This window comes from Mesoplodon densirostris, chromosome 12, assembly GCF_025265405.1.
Source record: "Mesoplodon densirostris isolate mMesDen1 chromosome 12, mMesDen1 primary haplotype, whole genome shotgun sequence".
Taxonomy (NCBI): domain Eukaryota; kingdom Metazoa; phylum Chordata; class Mammalia; order Artiodactyla; family Ziphiidae; genus Mesoplodon; species Mesoplodon densirostris.
The window spans coordinates 54,219,372-54,237,705 of record NC_082672.1 but is presented as its reverse complement, the minus strand read 5'-3'; the positions used below and the strand labels follow the sequence as shown (position 1 = coordinate 54,237,705).

General features: G+C 46.3%; 1 protein-coding gene across 1 annotated transcript in view; it reads right to left on the bottom strand.

Annotated features, from left to right (window-relative positions):
• Nucleotides 1-16,247, bottom strand: part of PREP (prolyl endopeptidase) — a 140,047-nt gene extending 123,800 nt beyond the window's left edge. The window contains exons 1-2 of the mRNA XM_060115106.1: nucleotides 16,103-16,247; nucleotides 10,875-10,949 (exon numbers count right to left, since the gene is read on the bottom strand). Coding sequence (XP_059971089.1) covers nucleotides 10,875-10,949; nucleotides 16,103-16,147 — 120 coding nt within the window. The 5' untranslated portion in view covers nucleotides 16,148-16,247. The remainder of the gene's footprint in view (nucleotides 1-10,874; nucleotides 10,950-16,102) is intronic.
• Nucleotides 16,248-18,334: the final 2,087 nt, after the last annotated feature.

Genomic DNA, 18,334 nt, shown 5'->3' with positions numbered 1-18,334 from the left:
GAGACACAAACAAGGAGAGTAAAGTCATTATAAGAACTATTTCACATAATCCCCTGTTAGTAAATTTTAAAATCTCAATGACATGGACGATTTTCTAGGAAATACAGATGACTAAAATTGATCCAAAAAGAAAGGAGATCTAAACAGAGCCCAAGAAATAATTGCAATAAAAGAATGTGTCCCAAATAGCTCTAAAGATGAGGCCTTTTAAATTATCAAGCAGATAGTTCCTGTGGTATTTAAACTATTTAATAATAAATGCAATGGCAAGCATTTATTAAGCACTTACTTGTGTCAACCACTCTGTTCCAAGGTTCAAAAACATTATCACTTAATTTTCCCCACAACCACACACAGTAGTTTTCTCCAGATTATAAATCAGAAAATTGAAGCTTAGGGGCTTCCCTGCTGGCACAGTGGTTAGGAGTCCACCTGCCAATGCAGGGGACGCGGGTTCTAGCCCTGGTCCAGGAAGATCCCACATGCCACGGAGCAACTAAGCCTGTGCACCACAACTACTGAGCTTGCGCTCTAGAGCCCGAGAACCACAACTACTGACGCCCGCGCACCTAGAGCCCACGCTCCACAACGGGAGAGGCCACCACAGTGAGAAGCCCGCGCACCGCAACGAAGAGTAGCCCCTGCTTGACGCAACTAGAGAAAGCCTGTGCACAGCAATGAAGACCCAATGCAGACAAAAATAAATTTTTAAAAAAATTAAAAAAGAAAAACTTGAAGCTTAGAGAGGTTAATAAGCATGACCAATGTCACAACTCTGATAAAACTGTGGAGTTAAGATTCAAACCTGTCTTTCTTCTACCTCTAAAGCTGTTCATTAAATGAATATACACTACTGCTTTCCCATGAATAAACAGGTTCCAAGATCTCGAAGGGTTCTCATCAGCTGCTGGGGAGAACAGGGTAGAAAAAAAATTCTGGAAGAAGGGAGAGAAGTTAGGAGGCTACTGAATGCCTAGCTCAGTGGCAATGCATGCCTGAACCAGGCAGTGCCAGCAGGGATAAAAACAGGAAGGGTATGAGATTTTACACAGGCCGAACTGGAGCTCCAGAGAACGGTGTGCATGATTAAATAGAGAGCTGATCCAAATAGTCAGAGGGCCATCCAGTGTTATACAGGAGAGATGCAGAAGTCTTTATTGTGGCACATGCCTTGATTTCCCTCAATGAGAAAAATGAGAATCACAAACACTGTCCCTCTAATTTACAAAGATGCTATGAACCAGTGAGGCATCTATGAGAACCTTAACTCCTTCAAAGTGCCCTATATAAATCAAAGGTGTTATTATTGTTCTCTAACCATGCCTAAGCATTCTCTAGGGCAGTTTTCCCAAGCTTTCTGGATCTTAACAATTACCTGGTGAGGTGCTTGGGAAATAGATCTCTACTCAAATCAGATGCTACAGAAGTAGAGTTTGGGCGTGTCTAGTTTTAACAAATACCCAGGTGACGTTTATGACTGAATGCTTTCCCCCTGGACATGGCAGCATGGGCTGGTGAATGGATTCCAGATACCTAAGAGAAGAGAAAGAGGCTCAGAAGAGTCAGTTATCTTTGTTCTTTAGTTGTCAGTTCTTTAATAACTGTTTTCCCAAAGATACCATGTCTGATATCGGCATTTCTCATAGAGGACATGTAGATAATTGGAACCAAAGCCGAGTAGCTGCCCACGGGGAAAATATTCATGTTAAATGTACACAAGCACCTTAAGAATTTCATCAGTGGTTTGGGGTCTGCTGTTCTAAAATGGGGCTTTCCCTGGTGGTGAACAAATGGGGCAAGACTCCCAGCCTCTACTCAAGGTGTGGCTCAGCCTCCTTTCGGCACTGACCTCTAGCAGCTCAAAGGTTAAGTGGTTCACCCAGCTCCGATCTCCGGTCTCCTAGGCTGATGTGTGAGTCCAAGCCGGCATGGGCCACATCTGTCTTGCTCATGACAACGCATCCCTCTCCTCACCCCCATTTAACCTGATGCTTGGTGCAGTGGGCACACCGGTAAACCCAGGACAGGGGAAGAAGGGGAGGGCGTGAGCACACATGGAGAAGGAAGGGGAATGAAACCAGTGGACCTATGGCGTTAGGGCCAGCCGGCATCCATTCTCCTCCCCAGGGCTCTACCCTGCTTAGTGAGACACTAACTTCACATAGCTGTCCTGACACTCCAGAAGCCAAAGAGGGTCCCTAAGGCTTTTACCAAATCTTTTTTCATTGCCACAGTACAGCCAAGGAGTGAGCACACATCTGGAGCTTGGCCAATCAGAACTCCCTCTCCTGGGATGCAGCCACTGGAACAAGTGACAGAGGGCCGAATCACTGTAATCACTGATGCCATCAGCAGTGCTGGGTGAAAAGTGGCAATTCCCACCACGGAGTCCCACAACTGTCTGGTTGCTGCCTGCTTTCCAAGCCTGGCCCTCAGTGCATCCCAGGAGCTGGCCTCATATCCTTGCTATGAATTCCTTATTTGCCTAACATGGCCAGAATTCATTTCTACTGCTTGCCTCAAAAACCTCATTACAGAAAGCAAGAGAAAGAAGATAGAAAAAGACAAGAGAAAGCACTGCTTAGAAAAGAGGATGGCCCAGGACCAGCAAATTCTGTCATACTTTTGACAATTACCCCATGCACAGATCAAAAGGATGTTGTTCCCTAACTACATATTTCAACTGTGGATTTATCAGAAGTATGTTTGCGAACGTACATAAGGCTCAACATTTCTGTAGGAGGTGGTGAGACCTTTAAGACCTGAAATGCCTTGCAGATTGAGATGATATGTGGTAACAGATTTACCTAGAGCATTTCTTGTTTCCACTAGAGGAGGAACAACACAGTAGTAATTCTCAATCCAGGTCCTTACATGAAACATTAATGAATGGATGGCAGGGCGTTTCACAGGCCAGCTTTGCCAGTGGGTTCAGAAAACACCAATTAAAAGAGGCACTACCAGGGCTTCCCCACTGGTGGCGCAGTGGTTGAGAGTCCGCCTGCCGATGCAGAGGACGCGGGTTCGTGCCCCGGTCCGGGAAGATCCCACATGCTGCGGAGCAGCTGGGCCCGTGAGCCATGGCCGCTGAGCATGCGCATCCGGAGCCTGTGCTCCGCAACGGGAGAGGCCACAACAGCGAGAGGCCCGCGTACCGCAAAAAAAAAAAAAAAAAAAAAAAAAAAAAGAGGCACTACCAAATAGCTTTAAGGTAATGTTTGGCCTAGTTCAGTCATCGTCCTTTAGAAAAACTAAGCCACACTTAGATGCCACAGTTCCGTTGGCGGAGGTGTGGGGAATTCAATGCTTAGAATTTAAGTATCTTTTTCTAAAAAAACTAGAATTCAAAAGGAAAATCCTGCTTCATTTTGTGGATGAAAATAAAAAGACAGAGGCGTCTTTAAAGTTCAACATTCTGAGTAAGCAAATAAGAGGACTAGAGTCTGAAGGTCTACATCTCAAAACATTGAAGCAGCAGTGCCCAAGATGTATCATCTTTGTACAGAGCTCTGCTGTGTGGGGAAAATGAATTTTTACAGGCATTTTCTCAGGTGGGTGTCATTAAAACTTTGGAGCTAGATGAATTCAGTGTGACGATATTCATTTTATAGATGAAGAAAAGGAATCCCAGGTAAGGTAGCTGGCTGTGCTCCAAGGCCAAGAAAATGAAAGACCAAGGTCTGTGACTTCTATTCCCATCTGGCAAATATTCTGTTTCTCCACCCTGCCTCCCAACAGAGGTGACATGGGAAACGCCTGGAAACTCACAGGATGAAGGACCTACTTAAAAAGAGGATATTCACAGTTTGTCCTAAAGTCTTCGAAAGAACACCATAAACCAAAACCAAAACCTAAAGTCTCTTATGCTGTTAATTAGATCCAGTATTCCTCAGTTCCCAGTCAGCTTCACCTGCTGTCTGTTGGCTTAGAGACACTGAACTGGCCCTTCATGTTAGCGGAAGTCCTGGGAGCAAGTTTCCACGGTTGCCTCTGCGGCCTGAGAGCCTGAGGGGGAAACGCAAGTGGACAAAAGGATCGTGGCTCACCCAGCTCCCCAGCAGTTGTTGCCCACGCTGGCTCTCCCCCACTTTAGGAAGGCACACCGCCCAGGGAGATCTAGGCCAGACTGATACCAGCACAGAGCAGCAACTGCTCACGCTACCTGCTTTTAGGGTTAAACCCAAAGAACAAAAACAAAAGCAAGCAAGCAAAGAAAAAAACCACGTATTAGGATAGGCAGAGAGGATCCCAGGGAAAGGTGTTGACTGTCCTCAACTCTGTTCTCCACCGACCTCTGTGACATTAAAATACCTACACAGAAATCCTAGGCTATTTAAGTACCCTAGAGATGATCAGAAGTCCTTTGAGATTTAAACCTTTCCTGCCAAGGAAGGGAACAGCGTGGGCAGAAAGGTGACATTTCCAGCTTCTTTACCTGTAAGACTGAGGGACTGTCCTGCTCATTACCTTCACAGCCCCTTCTCAGCAGGTGTAATGGGCGACCCCTAACTACTCAGCCAAATGGGCTATGGGGGAAAAGACCTACGTTCTGTATTCCTTTGATCCTCTCCGAAACAACTGGTAATGTAATTTTTTAGAAGGACTGAACATAAAAACAATTTTTTTTCTTTTTCTTTTTTGCTGGTTCCTATTAAGAGTTCTTCTCTCATGATCCACAAGGGATGGAGCTGTTGTTACTGTCATTTTGCCTGAGGCAGCTCTCAGAGAGGGAAAAATAAATTAGTCATTTGATATCTGCAGCTGGTATTCTACATTTGCTTACCTCCTGTACCAAAGCCCCAGGACAGAGCTCCTGTGGAAGCCAGACTTGACAACTAGTTACAATGACAGCAGCTATCCCATGAAAGGTGTAAATCCTTCCTTTCTGTATCTCCCCTTCACTAACTCAGTCACAAGTTCTGGAATATTCAACCAAGAGGCTGAAGCCACAATAAGATGGAGTAAAATGGGGAGACTCTTCAAAAGGCTACAAGGACACTGCTTCTATCTGGACTTTAGGGCTGCAAAACCAAGCCCAGGGATGCAGAGAATTTCTCACTATCAGGAAGGGGCGCAGATGTTGCCACGTGGACTGACTGCACCACGATGGACGGGGAGGCCAGGGGAAAGAAATATGCATTCGGTACTCTCACAGGGACCCGAGAGCGAGACGGCTGCTTCCGTAAAGTGCAAGGGACTGAGAGGCAATGCAAAGCTGAGGGGGCACAGCAGTCCCTTTGCTGGTGACATAAAAGTCTCTACTATTCCCCAGGACACGTGGTCCATCTGCACAGTGAAGACACAGGACCATGGTAAGGTCACTGGATTTGGCAATGGGGCTGTTGCTGATCACGAAGAGAATGGTTTATATTGATGGGAGACAGGACAAAGGAAGAAGGGGTATCAGCTACACGGAGGGGCAAGCAGAGTGGCTTACAGACAGGAAAAGAGGAGATGGCCCGTGATGGTATCTGAAATGAGATCTGAACAGGGCACACCCAAAGGGGCCAGGACACCAACTGAGAGGAAGAAAGAGGCTGCAAAGAGCTAAGGCCGAGTGTGGGGTCTGGGGTTCACTTGTTTGTGTGCCACAGGACACTTAGGAAGTTAAAAGATTAGGAAGTGAATCACATGCACATTACTGTCAGTGGGTGGGGGATGGGTGTCTTGCTATTAGTAGTCTGGAGGCTCAAGTTACCTTGGTGTCAAAATATCGGGGTGCATCAAGGCTGCTACACACTTCCTTCCATGACCTGCAAAGGACAACCTTTATTTTTTTTTTAATAGATTTATTTATTTTTATTTTTAGCTGCGTTGGCTCTTCCTTGCTATGCGCAGGCTTTCTCTAGCTGCAGTGAGCGGGGGCTACTCTTTGTTACGGTGCACAGGCTTCTCATTGTGGTGGCTTCTCTTTGTTGCTGAGCGCCGGGTCTAGGTGTGTGAGCTTCACTAGTTGTGGTTCACGGTCTCTAGAGTGCAGGCTCAGTAGTTGTGGCGCATGGTCTTAGTTGCTCCGTGGCATGTGGGATCTTCCCGGACCAGGGCCCAAACCCGTGTCCCCCGCACTGGCAGGCAGGTTCTTAACCACTGCGCCACCAGGGGAGAGCCTGCTGAATGGGAAGTATGGACTGACCACCTGTTGGGACCTGCCTATCTGTCTTCAAATCCTTTTTAATGACTGCAAACCTCCCTCTCTGCCATCTCACACTGAAAACTTCCAAGGTTACCCTGGTGTCCCACTTACCTCAGTGAGATTTCACTATGGTTCAGACACCTCAAGAGTATATCACACTTACGAGATGTCTAAAGGGCTTTTAACCCAGAGCCTTCCCTTTATCTTATTATTGTTTAGGTTGTATTTCCATACAGATGCTCCTAGAATTACAAACACACTTTATAAAGTTGTGGTCACTGGGAGCACTACAATCTTGCATCCTTCTCCCACTTCATGTTCTACCTTAAGCACTTTTTCACTTAGTAAGCAATCTTTACAGCCCAACATTTTAATAGAGGCATATACTATGTCGTTAAGCAGATCCACCAGATTTGACCTAAACACTAAACTATTGTTGGAAATGGCGATTTCCAATTTTTCACTATTAAAAATAATGCCCCAGGGGCTTCCCTGGTGGCGCAGCAGTTGAGAGTCCGCCTGCCGATGCAAGGGACACGGGTTCGTGCCCCGGTCCGGGAAAATCCCACATGCCGCAGAGCGGCTGGGCCCGTGAGCCATGGCCACTGAGCCTGCGCGTCCGGAGCCTGTGCTCCGCGACAGGAGAGGCCACAACAGTGAGAGGCCCACGTACCGAAAAAAAATAAAAATAAAAATAAAATAATGCCCCAAACTGGCCCTTTTCTAGATCTCCCTATTTCTGAAGTGACACTATTACTCTCCCAGTAGGCCTGAAAACTCTTCTTCCTTAAGTATTTGCTTTTTGCTATCAGGTGGGCTGATGTCTCATCATTGCTATTGATTTTACAGTTATTTGGTACATACTCACTTCACCGAACACATTAATTCTAAAAAGTTTTCAGGTGTTTCCCTGAGGTTTTCTAGACACATAATCATAGAATCTATAATTAATGATAATTTTATTTTCACCTGTACAAATTTCAGTTCATGTTTTATTGCACTGGTCAAAGCTTTGCAAACATACAAAAATAGTAGTGACAGAGATATTCCAGCCTAGTGCTTAAGTTGTTTTGAATATTTATCTTATTAAAGTTATTTCTATTTTTAGCTTTGGATTTTCTTTAATTCTTAAAATATGAACTAGGTTAATTATATAATATAGGTTTACTTAATCTATGAATATAATAATATTAAATTGTTCTTGAATTCCTGTGACAAATTCTGCTTTTTTTTTTAACCTGCTAACATTATTTATAGTCTTTACAACTATATTCACAAGAAAGGTTGGTCCATATCTTCACTGTCCAAAATGGTAGCCACTAGCCACATGTAGCAAATGAGCAACTGATTATGTAGCTGGTCTGAATTGACATGTGCTATAAGTATAAAATATACACTGGATTTTTAAAACTTAGTTTCAAAAAAAAGAATGTAAAATATCTTAACAGTATTTTATATTCATTACATGTTGAGATGTTAATATTTTGAGTATACTAGATTAAATTATTACAATTAATTTCATCTGTTTCTTCTTACTTAATGTGGCTACTAGAAAACTTTGAATTATCTACGTGGCTTACATTATATAATCTATTGGGCAGTGCTGGAACACTGTTTCCTCTTTACAAAGGTTGAATTGACCTCAAAGAAACAACTGAGTTGTGTAGGATCTTCTACAAACTGGAACACTTGCTATAAAATAGGGTTACGTGGGCCTTCACAGCTTGAAAGAATTCACCCAGATTCAAGTCCCCACCACCACTGTCTTTGAGCATTTTCTAAGTTACAAGTCTGCTCTGAGATTCTTTTATAAAGGATAAAGCCTCAAACGCCCGGAACTCGAAGAGTTGGATAACCTATATTAGATACTAGATTAAATCAAGGACTTACCGATAGCATTTCAGATCTTAGTATAAATGAGCTATCAATGTTCCTCACTTCTGGGCTGTTTTTTTTATTGAAAATGTAACAAGCAGTTTTTCTTCGATTTAGAGGTTATGTGAAGATTTTCCTCTTTACACCAAGGTATGGCTAACACACCTGTGTGTACATGCCTCTAACTGTGAGTAGAAAATGTCCCTGCTGCTCTTCTGAGCGTTAGAAAAACACACTCTGTCTTTTCAGTCTGAGACCGAAATTTCACTCATCAGATCCCAGATGACCACTAGCTCCCATCAATAATGAGGGTGTTTAAGGGGGGACTGGGCAAGGTGTGTATGGAGGATGCGGGGAGAAGGCACGAGCTGCACAGCCCTCTGACACCTTAGGTACACCGTCTGAACAGGTTAGTGTGGGAGGGGGGTGGGGGGAAGCCGAGGGCACCTGCAGGAGGACATACAGAGTCCCACAGCAAGCACAGACATGAATATATTCCTATAGCTTGCATTTCCAAAGCTATTACACCCAGAGTCTTTGATCTTTTATCATTTCTTTAATGTGAGGTTGATAACCATCGGGACTGCCTGGCTTCCACTCTTACGAGCTACGTGAACTTGGACATGTTACTTAATCATTCTAACTCCATTTCTTCAATAAAAAGGCCTATGTCCGAGTTTGAGAACTGAATGGGACAGGGTATGCAAAGCTACCAGGGAACTGCTCTGCCCATAGTAAACCACCAATGTATACCATGAAAACAACAGTGTATACGTCAGTGTCATTAGCGTCTATCCAGTGTTGACTGCAAGATCACCAATCGGCAAAGTTTCATCTGCTAGTAAGTGGCTCGTCAACCGCAGGACCAGCCATCAGCAATTAAGGAACAGCAAAGTATGCATCCATTAACACGTAAACAAAAACTGGGTCGTTCCAACACAGCTGCATCACTCAAGCACCATCAAAGGCTGAAGGAATCCAGGTTGTACCCAAAACCTCAGACAAAGTAATCGTCATAGAGACAGTCCTTGGGGATAGTTTTCCAGCGATGGACAGGAAGTTCATCTCCTTCCCTCCATTACAGGCTATGAAGCTGCCTGTGACTCTCCATTCCCAGGCTCAATCCCTGTCTCGGCTCAGCCCAAAGCTGGACGGTCAAGGTCATCTGTGGCAGAGTGGAGGTGAGGAGGTGGCCCACACCTGCTCCCAGCTCCGCTCAGCCCCACCTGCGGAGCTAGAGCCTTTGCCTGCCCCTGAAATGACCCATTTGTTTCTCACTTGGGGATGGCTACCCATCAACCTCTATAACCCGCTGCTTCACCAAAGGAAAATGAAAACCCAAATACCAATCATTCTCACCCATGAGACCTCTGTCTTTCTTGAAGGGAATCAGGAAAGGGTGAGAATGAGGGAGTCTACACAGAAGTAAAAACCATGAGAAAATCTCAAAATGGTGGTGTGCTGACTTCAAGGGAAAGGATAGGGAAGAAGGTTTAAGAGTTTCTGCAGTGGGCAGAGGAGGAGAGAAATGCTAGCCACGAAGAACAGCTGAGTGCGGCAGAAAGGAAAGCAGGCAGGCCAGTGCTTCGGAAATGAAGAAGAAAGACTTGATTCCTGCCTCTACTTTCTCCTCTTCCATGTATCATCGTGCCTGCCTAAGCCCTTCCCTGCACTCTGTTCCTGGTGAAGCTTTTCCCTAAGGGCATGAAGGTGGTGGAGTCTGCAACCCCACTGACCAGGGAGTGTGAAAGGGTTGGGGATGGGGGATGGGCAAGGAGAGAATCCCCATTCCACTAGCCAGGTCCACATCAGAAGGGAATGTCTTCCTGGAAAATCTGAAGTGCCTTGGAAATCTGAGTTCAGTTCTCCAGAGAACACTGGTATATACGGTGGCAAGGGACCACAAGATATAAGCGCAGCTAAGATATAGGCTTTTAGAAGCTGGCCTAGAAAACTACTTAGCGTACATTAACATTTTTTTTTTTGATGGGAAATGTACTCTGGGATTCTAAAGAAGCTTAAATAAACTTCTGGAATGCTGAGCACATTAGAAATTGTATACATATTTTTACATACTAAGTTAGCATGGCTATAAATAAAGGAGTCAAGGAACTTGGAGTGGATTGGAGAAACACTATTCCCTCAACGAAGCAAACTTAACCACATAGAGTCTATGTAAATAATGACTCTCAAATGACAAGTCTTGGGCACTCCAAGGAGGAAAAAATATCCATGGGACATGGCACTTAGAGGTAAACTTCGTTAACGAAATGAGACTTCAGCTCAAAATACTACGTTTCTCCAAAAGAATAGGAAAGCCTCATATTTTTAGACAGAGTAGAAAATTCTCCCCCCACCCCCTTATAAAATATAAGATACTTAGAATTTAGTTTACTTATAATTTTATTGTTGTTGCATTAAAATCAATAAGTAATCTATATGACCAGCATTCAGTTTTCAGGACCTGGTACTTCTTAAATATATACAATTTTCTTTCCTTTGGAGAAAATGTATTAGGCAATTTTTTCCTTCACCTAATTTTTCTGTAGGTTTTCATTTTCCTTTGGTAAAATTCCGTTTTCCTTCTTTCAAATATTTTCATTTCAAATAGTTGGTTCATTAGTGTCCCTATAAACCATACACATTATTCAAAACAGTTACGTGATCTTCTATGGGACTAAAAATGCTTTCACCTCTTTCCCATGAATCATTTCACAGAAAGTGCTAGTACCAACATGTCTATTCACCCTCTCACTGCAGACAACACAGGATGATACCAGAAGGGAAACGCCACGGTTATTGATGTCTAGGGTTTGGTCTGAGCTATGAAGGCCGCCTTATCTTTAATCATAAAACCCTAATTTACCTTTGTCTGCTCGCTGTCTGGGTCTTCAAGCCAAGCGTAAGGGTCACAAATTTTATGCCCATGATAATCCTGTACCTGCAAAAGACAAAATACGGTATTAGATAACTAGTGTCTAATCCCAATTAAGTTACTACTTTCCGAATGTGGTAGAGAGATAGGAAAGGGGCAGGCAGAAACAGCCCCATTGGCTCACTGGCAATGTGTCTGCCCAAATTACCACATGAACCGAAGCTGGCAGGTTCTCAAAGGTGTCAAGCCACCCTTCATGAAAAGAACGTTTTAGCTGGAGAGGGAAGAAAGATGAAAGGTCAGAATAGGAACCGCTCCATCTGTACAACACAAAACAAAGGCCTGCCGCTGTGCTAAAGAAACTTGAAAACGTGTTGTCGGTAGCAAAGCGCAGAATTACACAATGCAGTGGGGATGCCGGAAGGGCACGCTTGGGAGGGTGCCACCACACACGAGTGCATTGCCCTGTTCTTGCTAAGCTGACTGATGCTTAGAAAATCTCCCTACAATGTACAATATGATCCGTTGTGCCTTTAAGTCTGAACTGCCAAAAAGCAAGTTAACTAATGTGCAATGATGCTAAGTGACGTCAGCTGAGAAAGCTGACTTACGTGCCATAAAAGAACGTTTCTAAAACTGAAGCTTTTCTTCCGTTTAGTGCATTGTTATGAAATGCTTTCTTTCACTGTGTAGAAGAGGAGGCACAAAGGCATCACGCATTGGGACTACCTTGATATCTGATGAATAAAATTGCCGAGTGCAAGAAAGGCCCGACTGAGGGGACACTTCCAGGAGCGCTCACAGGGGCTGATCTTCAGAACCACGTGGGAGCTTCTGAAAAACCAAATTCCTGGGCCTGCCCTCAGAGACGGACTGAGACCAGAATGACAGGGAGTCGCCACTCCCCAGGTGATGATGCCTAAAGAAACTATCCACAGGTAAATGTCTCTACAGAACCTCTCCATTTCATACTCACGTGATTCATCTAATCAAATGAAACCACATGGACAACGTCTTTCCAGTCAAGTCTCTCTCAACAACTCAATAACATTCCGGCTAAGGCTTCTTATATGAGGCTGTCCAGAAGACTACCAGCGCCTCCAGTGAGTTTTGCATCTGTCTCCTTGTTTTGTTCTATGATACCAAAATGTAAGGGCTATTTCCGAAGGAAAGAGAACACTCTCCTGGAAAAGGAAAACCTGCTGTTTCTACTGCTGGTCAAAGTTTCAGCGTGGCTGCTGGCCAACTGAGAAGAATCTCCCCCAAGCCTCAAACCTCAGGCTTTTCTGCAAGGGGTCAGCATCTGTCCTCATCTGGCGCCAGAGGAGGGCACCTGGGGAAATGCACACCTGGAAGGACGGGCAGTTCAGGTGGAACACAGGAACTGTTCTCAGCAAACAATGACTGACAAGTGCAACTGACAAAATCAGATGAAAGTCTTCCCCATGCGTCTTCCTGAAATTACCAATTTTCAATCCTTACCAAAAGCCTCTCTAAATTTTAGCTGATTATCCTCACTGAAGAAACGCTTTCTGTCTTTTCTTCTCATCTGCAAGTGTCTTACATTTTACACCCCTTGGAATGGTTACAAAATATGCTTACAGTAACAACCATCTTTTCTCTGTCAATAAGGAATCAAAAAAATGTAAAGTTGTGAAAGATCTGCCAATCCAGTATTTTTAGGAGTGAGGTCAGACACACGATGGCAACACGCCCAGGGCCACACCGAGTTCAGAATCAGCGCTGTGACTCCAAACAATCTGCCAACAGCTTTGTCCCCAAATATTCCTTGAAGGGGACAGACTGGACACTTAACAAATGTTCCTCGATTATGATGCTACTAGAACTCAGACATATCCAAAGACTTAACTTTTCATAAAGAAGGGGAAAAGATTAACTGCAAGTCATCTTAGTATTATGACTAAGTGAAGGTGCTGCCAAGTGCTAGACCCAAAGCAATGAACATTTGCTGAATATCCACATTGTTGTGCCTGATGCTTTAAAGCAACCCTGTAAGAGAGCTGATGATATTCCTATTTTCCAAACTGCAGAATGCAATTCACAGAGACTGGAAGGCCACAGACTTACTGTGAGCTAAACACTGCGCCATAGCCACGTTATCTATTTGGTCCTCACTGGGAGGTTATTACCAACTCATTTTTCCAGATGAGGAAACTGAAGCTGGAGAGAATTAAAGCAATTGACAAGGGTCAGATTGTTAATAAGTGGGAGGGAGGACTGTGACCCACCTTGAGCCGACCTCAAAGCCTGTGGACTCAACCTTTGGCTAATGAAGCAGGCCAGTTCTGAACTGGCAGGTGCACAGCTGGACCTTGACTCAGAACCCAGCGTATCTTACACTGGACTGCCTCCTGAATGGTGTTTACCTCTGAGCAAACAGCCCCATCGCCATCTAAAGCAACTGAAGTTAGTTATCAAGCAGACATGTTTAACCAGGACAAGAAACTGATTCTCTCCAGGAGAACCCCAGGAGCCAAGTGCCCTCCCCCCATCCCGCCCGCTCCCTACGTTTTTCTTTTACAAGACGATACCCTACAAATGGGGTGATCTCATAGCTACATCCCCTGAAGTCAAGTTGTGCAGTATCTGATTCTCCCATCTGATTTAAGTTTGCAAACCATGCCTTATTTTCCCAAGAGGCTTTAAAAATAAGACACGGTTACTGTTCAATATTTCACTTGTATTGTTCAACAGCTCACCTGCTGCCTTCAGGACGAAGTGCAGACTTGTACACACAGCACGCAGAGCCCATCAAACCTGGCCCCATTTTCTTTTTTCTCCCTTTCCAGCTCCCTTCCAAGCTCATCCACCCACGGATATTCTGGTCACAGTGGCCTTCCTGCCATCCTAAAACAAATGCAATTCCATGACTGTTCAGCCCTACATAACGATGACTTTAAGTCACACGCCAGGAATGTCCTTTCTACCTTAACCAACTGGCCGACTTCCAGGCTCAATTCACATACTGTCTCTTCCTACTGGTGGAAATTAATCTCATCCTCCTCTGTGTTCTCCACTCACCCTATACATTCTTCTAAATGCTGTAGCAGGCCCGAATTCCCTGAGGGCAACACTCTCGGGGGACGGGCAATGGCATTACAGTGGAATGGCAAGGTTTCCAAAACTCTGCTCACTAAAGCAGAAATCCACCACAAAGGGTTGCATGCTCCAACCCCACAGTGCAGCAGGAGACTGTGCAGTGGGTAGCTGGAATATGCTCAAGGGAGAGAGACAGAGAGCTACAGCAATCTCTAGCACCTGCTGGAGAGAAACGAACCCATCCTAGAAATCAAGGCTACAATTTGAGCAAATGCACAAGTCAAGACTAGGGTTAGTAATCAGGACTCTGTCACAGGAAAAAGATACTCCATGCAGGCTATCAGGGCTGGGATAAATACACTGGGATCCACAGAGCAGGGTCCAGGCTGGACCAGAACCACATTTCCTTGGCCTTGAGGTTGATCATGAGTTCTTTGATGAAAAGGAACTGGAGAGTATTAAAATCCATGGTATACTCTTTCAAGTTAATTGTTCATAAGCTTTCTGATGTCTTCAAAAAAAATCCTCACTTAACCCTTTCAAGAACTGTAAAACACAGAGAAGTGAACTGTAGGATTTTGGTAACCCGAAAAGGGAAAAACTAAGCAAGAAGCAACCCTGCCTTTAAAAATAAAACAAAACAAATCTAAAACAGCACTTATCAAACCACATAATAGTTCTTTATAAGTTTATCTCTCCTGAAAACTCAAAGATCCTCAAGAACCAAACTGAGATATTCATGTCTTCCCGTTACTAAAGTCTGTTACACTGCAGGGCTGGACCATCATGTGAATGAATGAATGATGATATTCTTACTACAGCAGCAAATAAGCTCTGTGATTAACCAAGCCGGCCCTAATAGTTCATATATGGGAGAGAAGGCCTGTAACAGGTAAGTGATCTGCCAAAGAGCATCCAGCGAGTGAGTGACAAAACCAGAACCAGCGCTCAGTGCTTCTTACTTGGTCTCTCCTCTTTTCCATTCCTGCTGGATCACTTTACTCCCAGACACAAAGGAAACAACTCTCTGAACCACAGGGATAGAGCTTCTTGGGCGTCAGAGTAAATTTAATAAGCAAGCAGCTGAACAGGCTGAGAAAACATGGTTACCAGATGACCACAGGTCAAAGAAACCATGGATGCATCAGTGTCACTTGGAAATCTTAATTTAAAACAATACGTCCTTTACTCTAAAGCCCCAGTACCCTTTATCCCCAAATGAGACTGCCTTAAAGTACAGACTTTCTGGCATAAATCGGGTCAAAGCAAATAGAAAAAACCTAGAACTGTATCATACAAAAATCTTTTTTATTTGGATTCCATTTTAAGTAATCTGAAGAATTTGGCTATTCCTACCAGAATCATGCCCACAACATTTGGATTTACTCCAGTTCTTAAAATGCCAAACTAATTTTTACACACCAAAAAGCGTTTGCCCAGAATTCCACCATGAGGACCTCAACAGTGACCCTGAGGTCATCTACAGCTGAGGGAAACGGTGGCTAACCCCTGCACTAGGCAAAACTTCATTCTTTAAAAGGGCATCCTCTCCCCTTCTAAGACCTCGTCTCGCCCCCACCAACTCCTGTTCTAGTTTAGGAACACTCGGATCAACACTGCCACAGCTCGGGGCCCTGCTCCACCTTCCCCAGGACTCTACCTCGGCCCTGCATCCCCAGCGCCCGTCGCCCAGCGCTCGGCCAAGGGCAGGGGAAGCGCTCGATACACGTTTTAAAATCGAATGAATGAACTTCAACTCTTAAGTATTTTTAATTTGTGAGTTGAAAAAGTTTGCTTTTGTTTTATAATTGGACATCACCTACACGCATACACACTTTTTCCTACCACCATATTTAAGCCAGAGCCTCCTCCAGTCAAAAAGCAGTGACACGTTCTGTCTTCCCACTCCCTTAAGATGCCCATTCCCACCTGGGCGTCTGCCCTTGACCCCGCTGATCTTCTCAGGAAGCGGCCCAGCGGCGGCTGTCCACCGACTCCGCCGCCAGCAGGCGGAGGGTGACCGCCACCAGGGCCCCCTCGGCTAGGGAGGAGCCCGGCGCCCCCCGCCCGGCCTTGCAAACAAAGGCCGAGGGGGAGGGGAGGGGAGGGGAGGGGGAGGGGAGGGGGAGGGGCGGGCAGGAGGCGGCGGGGGTACTCACGGCGGTCTCATCGCGGTACACGTCGGGGTACTGGAAGGACAGCATGGCCGGGGGCGCGGGGGCGGCGCGGGCTCCGGAGCGGTCGCGAGGGGGCCGGGCGGGTCGCGGGGAGAGGCGGGGGCGCGGGCCGGGCGGCGGCGGCGGCGACGGCGGCGGCGGGCAGCTCTCGGCCGGCACTCACGACCGGACCTGCGGCGCGGCGGCGAGGACTTGCGGGAAGCAGGAAGGAGCTGTCGGCGAGGCCGGCAGCCCCTCCCCGGCGGGCGGGCCCAGCGGCTGCGGCGGCGACAAGAGGAAGGGGGCGGCGCCGTGCGTGAGTCAGGCCGGGCGTACAGCTCCCTCTGCAGGAACGCCGGCCGCGCCCGCGCCGCCCGGGCCCAAGGACTACTGTGCCTGGCGCGCGGCGCACCCACGCCGGGACCACCGCCCCGGGCATCCCCCGCCACACCCACCATGCCACGGAGCCGGCCCCACGCCCGACACGCCGGTCCCGGCCACCGCGCCGGGCACACGTGCAGTCACGCCGGCGGGGCCACCACGCCTCCTGTCCCCTCCCGCCCCCCACCCCGGCTGGCCGCTTCGCCATTGCCGCGCTCGCAGGGCCTCCCTCGAGCAGAATGAACCGCAGGGTTTGCGTATTCGATTCCCCCATCTTCCTGTTCCCGGACTGGGTAAGGGAGGCGAGGAGAGACCGGGCCTCTCCCCAGCCTTGAGAACGAAGGGCTTGAGGTGACCTAATTTACACTGCCTGTGACCCTGGACTTGGGAAGGAAGGACCATAAAGGAAACACACCTCTTTTCTCAACCTCCCTGGTGGGCGCTGTGTGGTTGGGCAGCTGGGTTATTTAGGTGCGATGGGGTGTGAGTAAGACAATGGATGAGCCCTTGAGATTTACCAGTTGAGAGAGGACCAAGGTGGGAGGACTGGAAATCATCTAGGGTCTTTTGTTCATACTGCCGGTTCCTTTATCGGCATCTCTTTTCTGTCACTGTGTTTGTTTATTGAGCATCTTTTATGGGGGGGGGTGCGGGGAGGTATTAGATGCTTGACCTCAAACCCATGAAATTTTAATAGTTACATTTATTCATCCTCGGGCTAGTGATAACATGTTCCGGCCTTGCTTTCCGGACCATCAGGAAGAAGCTTTATAGCCCCAGTTATCAGAGCTATGGTGTGTGCCCAATGTGTTTTGTACTCCTGGCTGGAGTCCTGGGAGGAGGGCATGGGTGTGACCAGAAAGTCCTTCACGTCCTGAACTCCAGGAGGGCACGGTAACTGCGGTAAACCTGTGTCTTCTGTTTCATTTTTATTACCATCCCAACTCGGTGCCTCACCCACAGTTCAGCGTTTCTGTTCGTGGTGGGATGTTTGATAATCATGTTTTGCATCTGTTTCCAGACCCATTCTCCTTGGGCAACCTGAGAGTCCTCAGTTCCGGGAGAGCTCACACTACTGATGCCAACTTTGTGCAAACAAACACAGAGGCTTGGCACTCTGCAGCCCAGTCATCACCTCCTGCCTTGCCTGCCTGTCACCTGGCCCGGGGGCCACCAGTTATTACCTTAGGCTCCTGCCACTTGTGGTTGTTTTTTAAGGGCAACCTAAGAACACCTGTCCCAGCAGATTCCCTAACAACAACAACAACAATAGTTAATGCTTATTAACTGCTTCTTATATGCCAGGAAATTACCTTATTTAAACTTTATGAGATAAGAACTAATAATATCCCAGTTTTGCAATTGAGGAAAATGGGCTGTCTTTAGCCCAGGACTTCACACATAATGGGAAAAAAAAAAGATTCAAGATTCCCAGATTGCTCTGATGCCAACACTCATTCTAACCACTCTGATGGTTTCCCTCTTCACAAATAAGTAGCATTCTGTGGTCTAACGCACACCTGTTAATAGGTGGAACTTCCCTAGGACTTCATTTTTTCAGGACCTGAGGTAGAAATTATAGGAATTGTGGTACCCAAAGGACAAATCACAACTCAAGTAACATCCTGTTTCCCTCCAGGCAGTTATCCTGGTGCCCAGCTCCTCTGGTCCCTGAAAGCCAAAGGTTTGTACGTGGCCCAGGCAGTGCAGTGAGCTGCCAGCAATAGATAGTCTGCACCTGCAGTGAGGTGACAAGGAGAGGAAGAATGGATAGCCCTGTCCCCCCACTGCTGGCCTGGCTGATCGTACACTACCTACATTTGCCATGTACTTGATAGGTATTGTCTGCTTTCA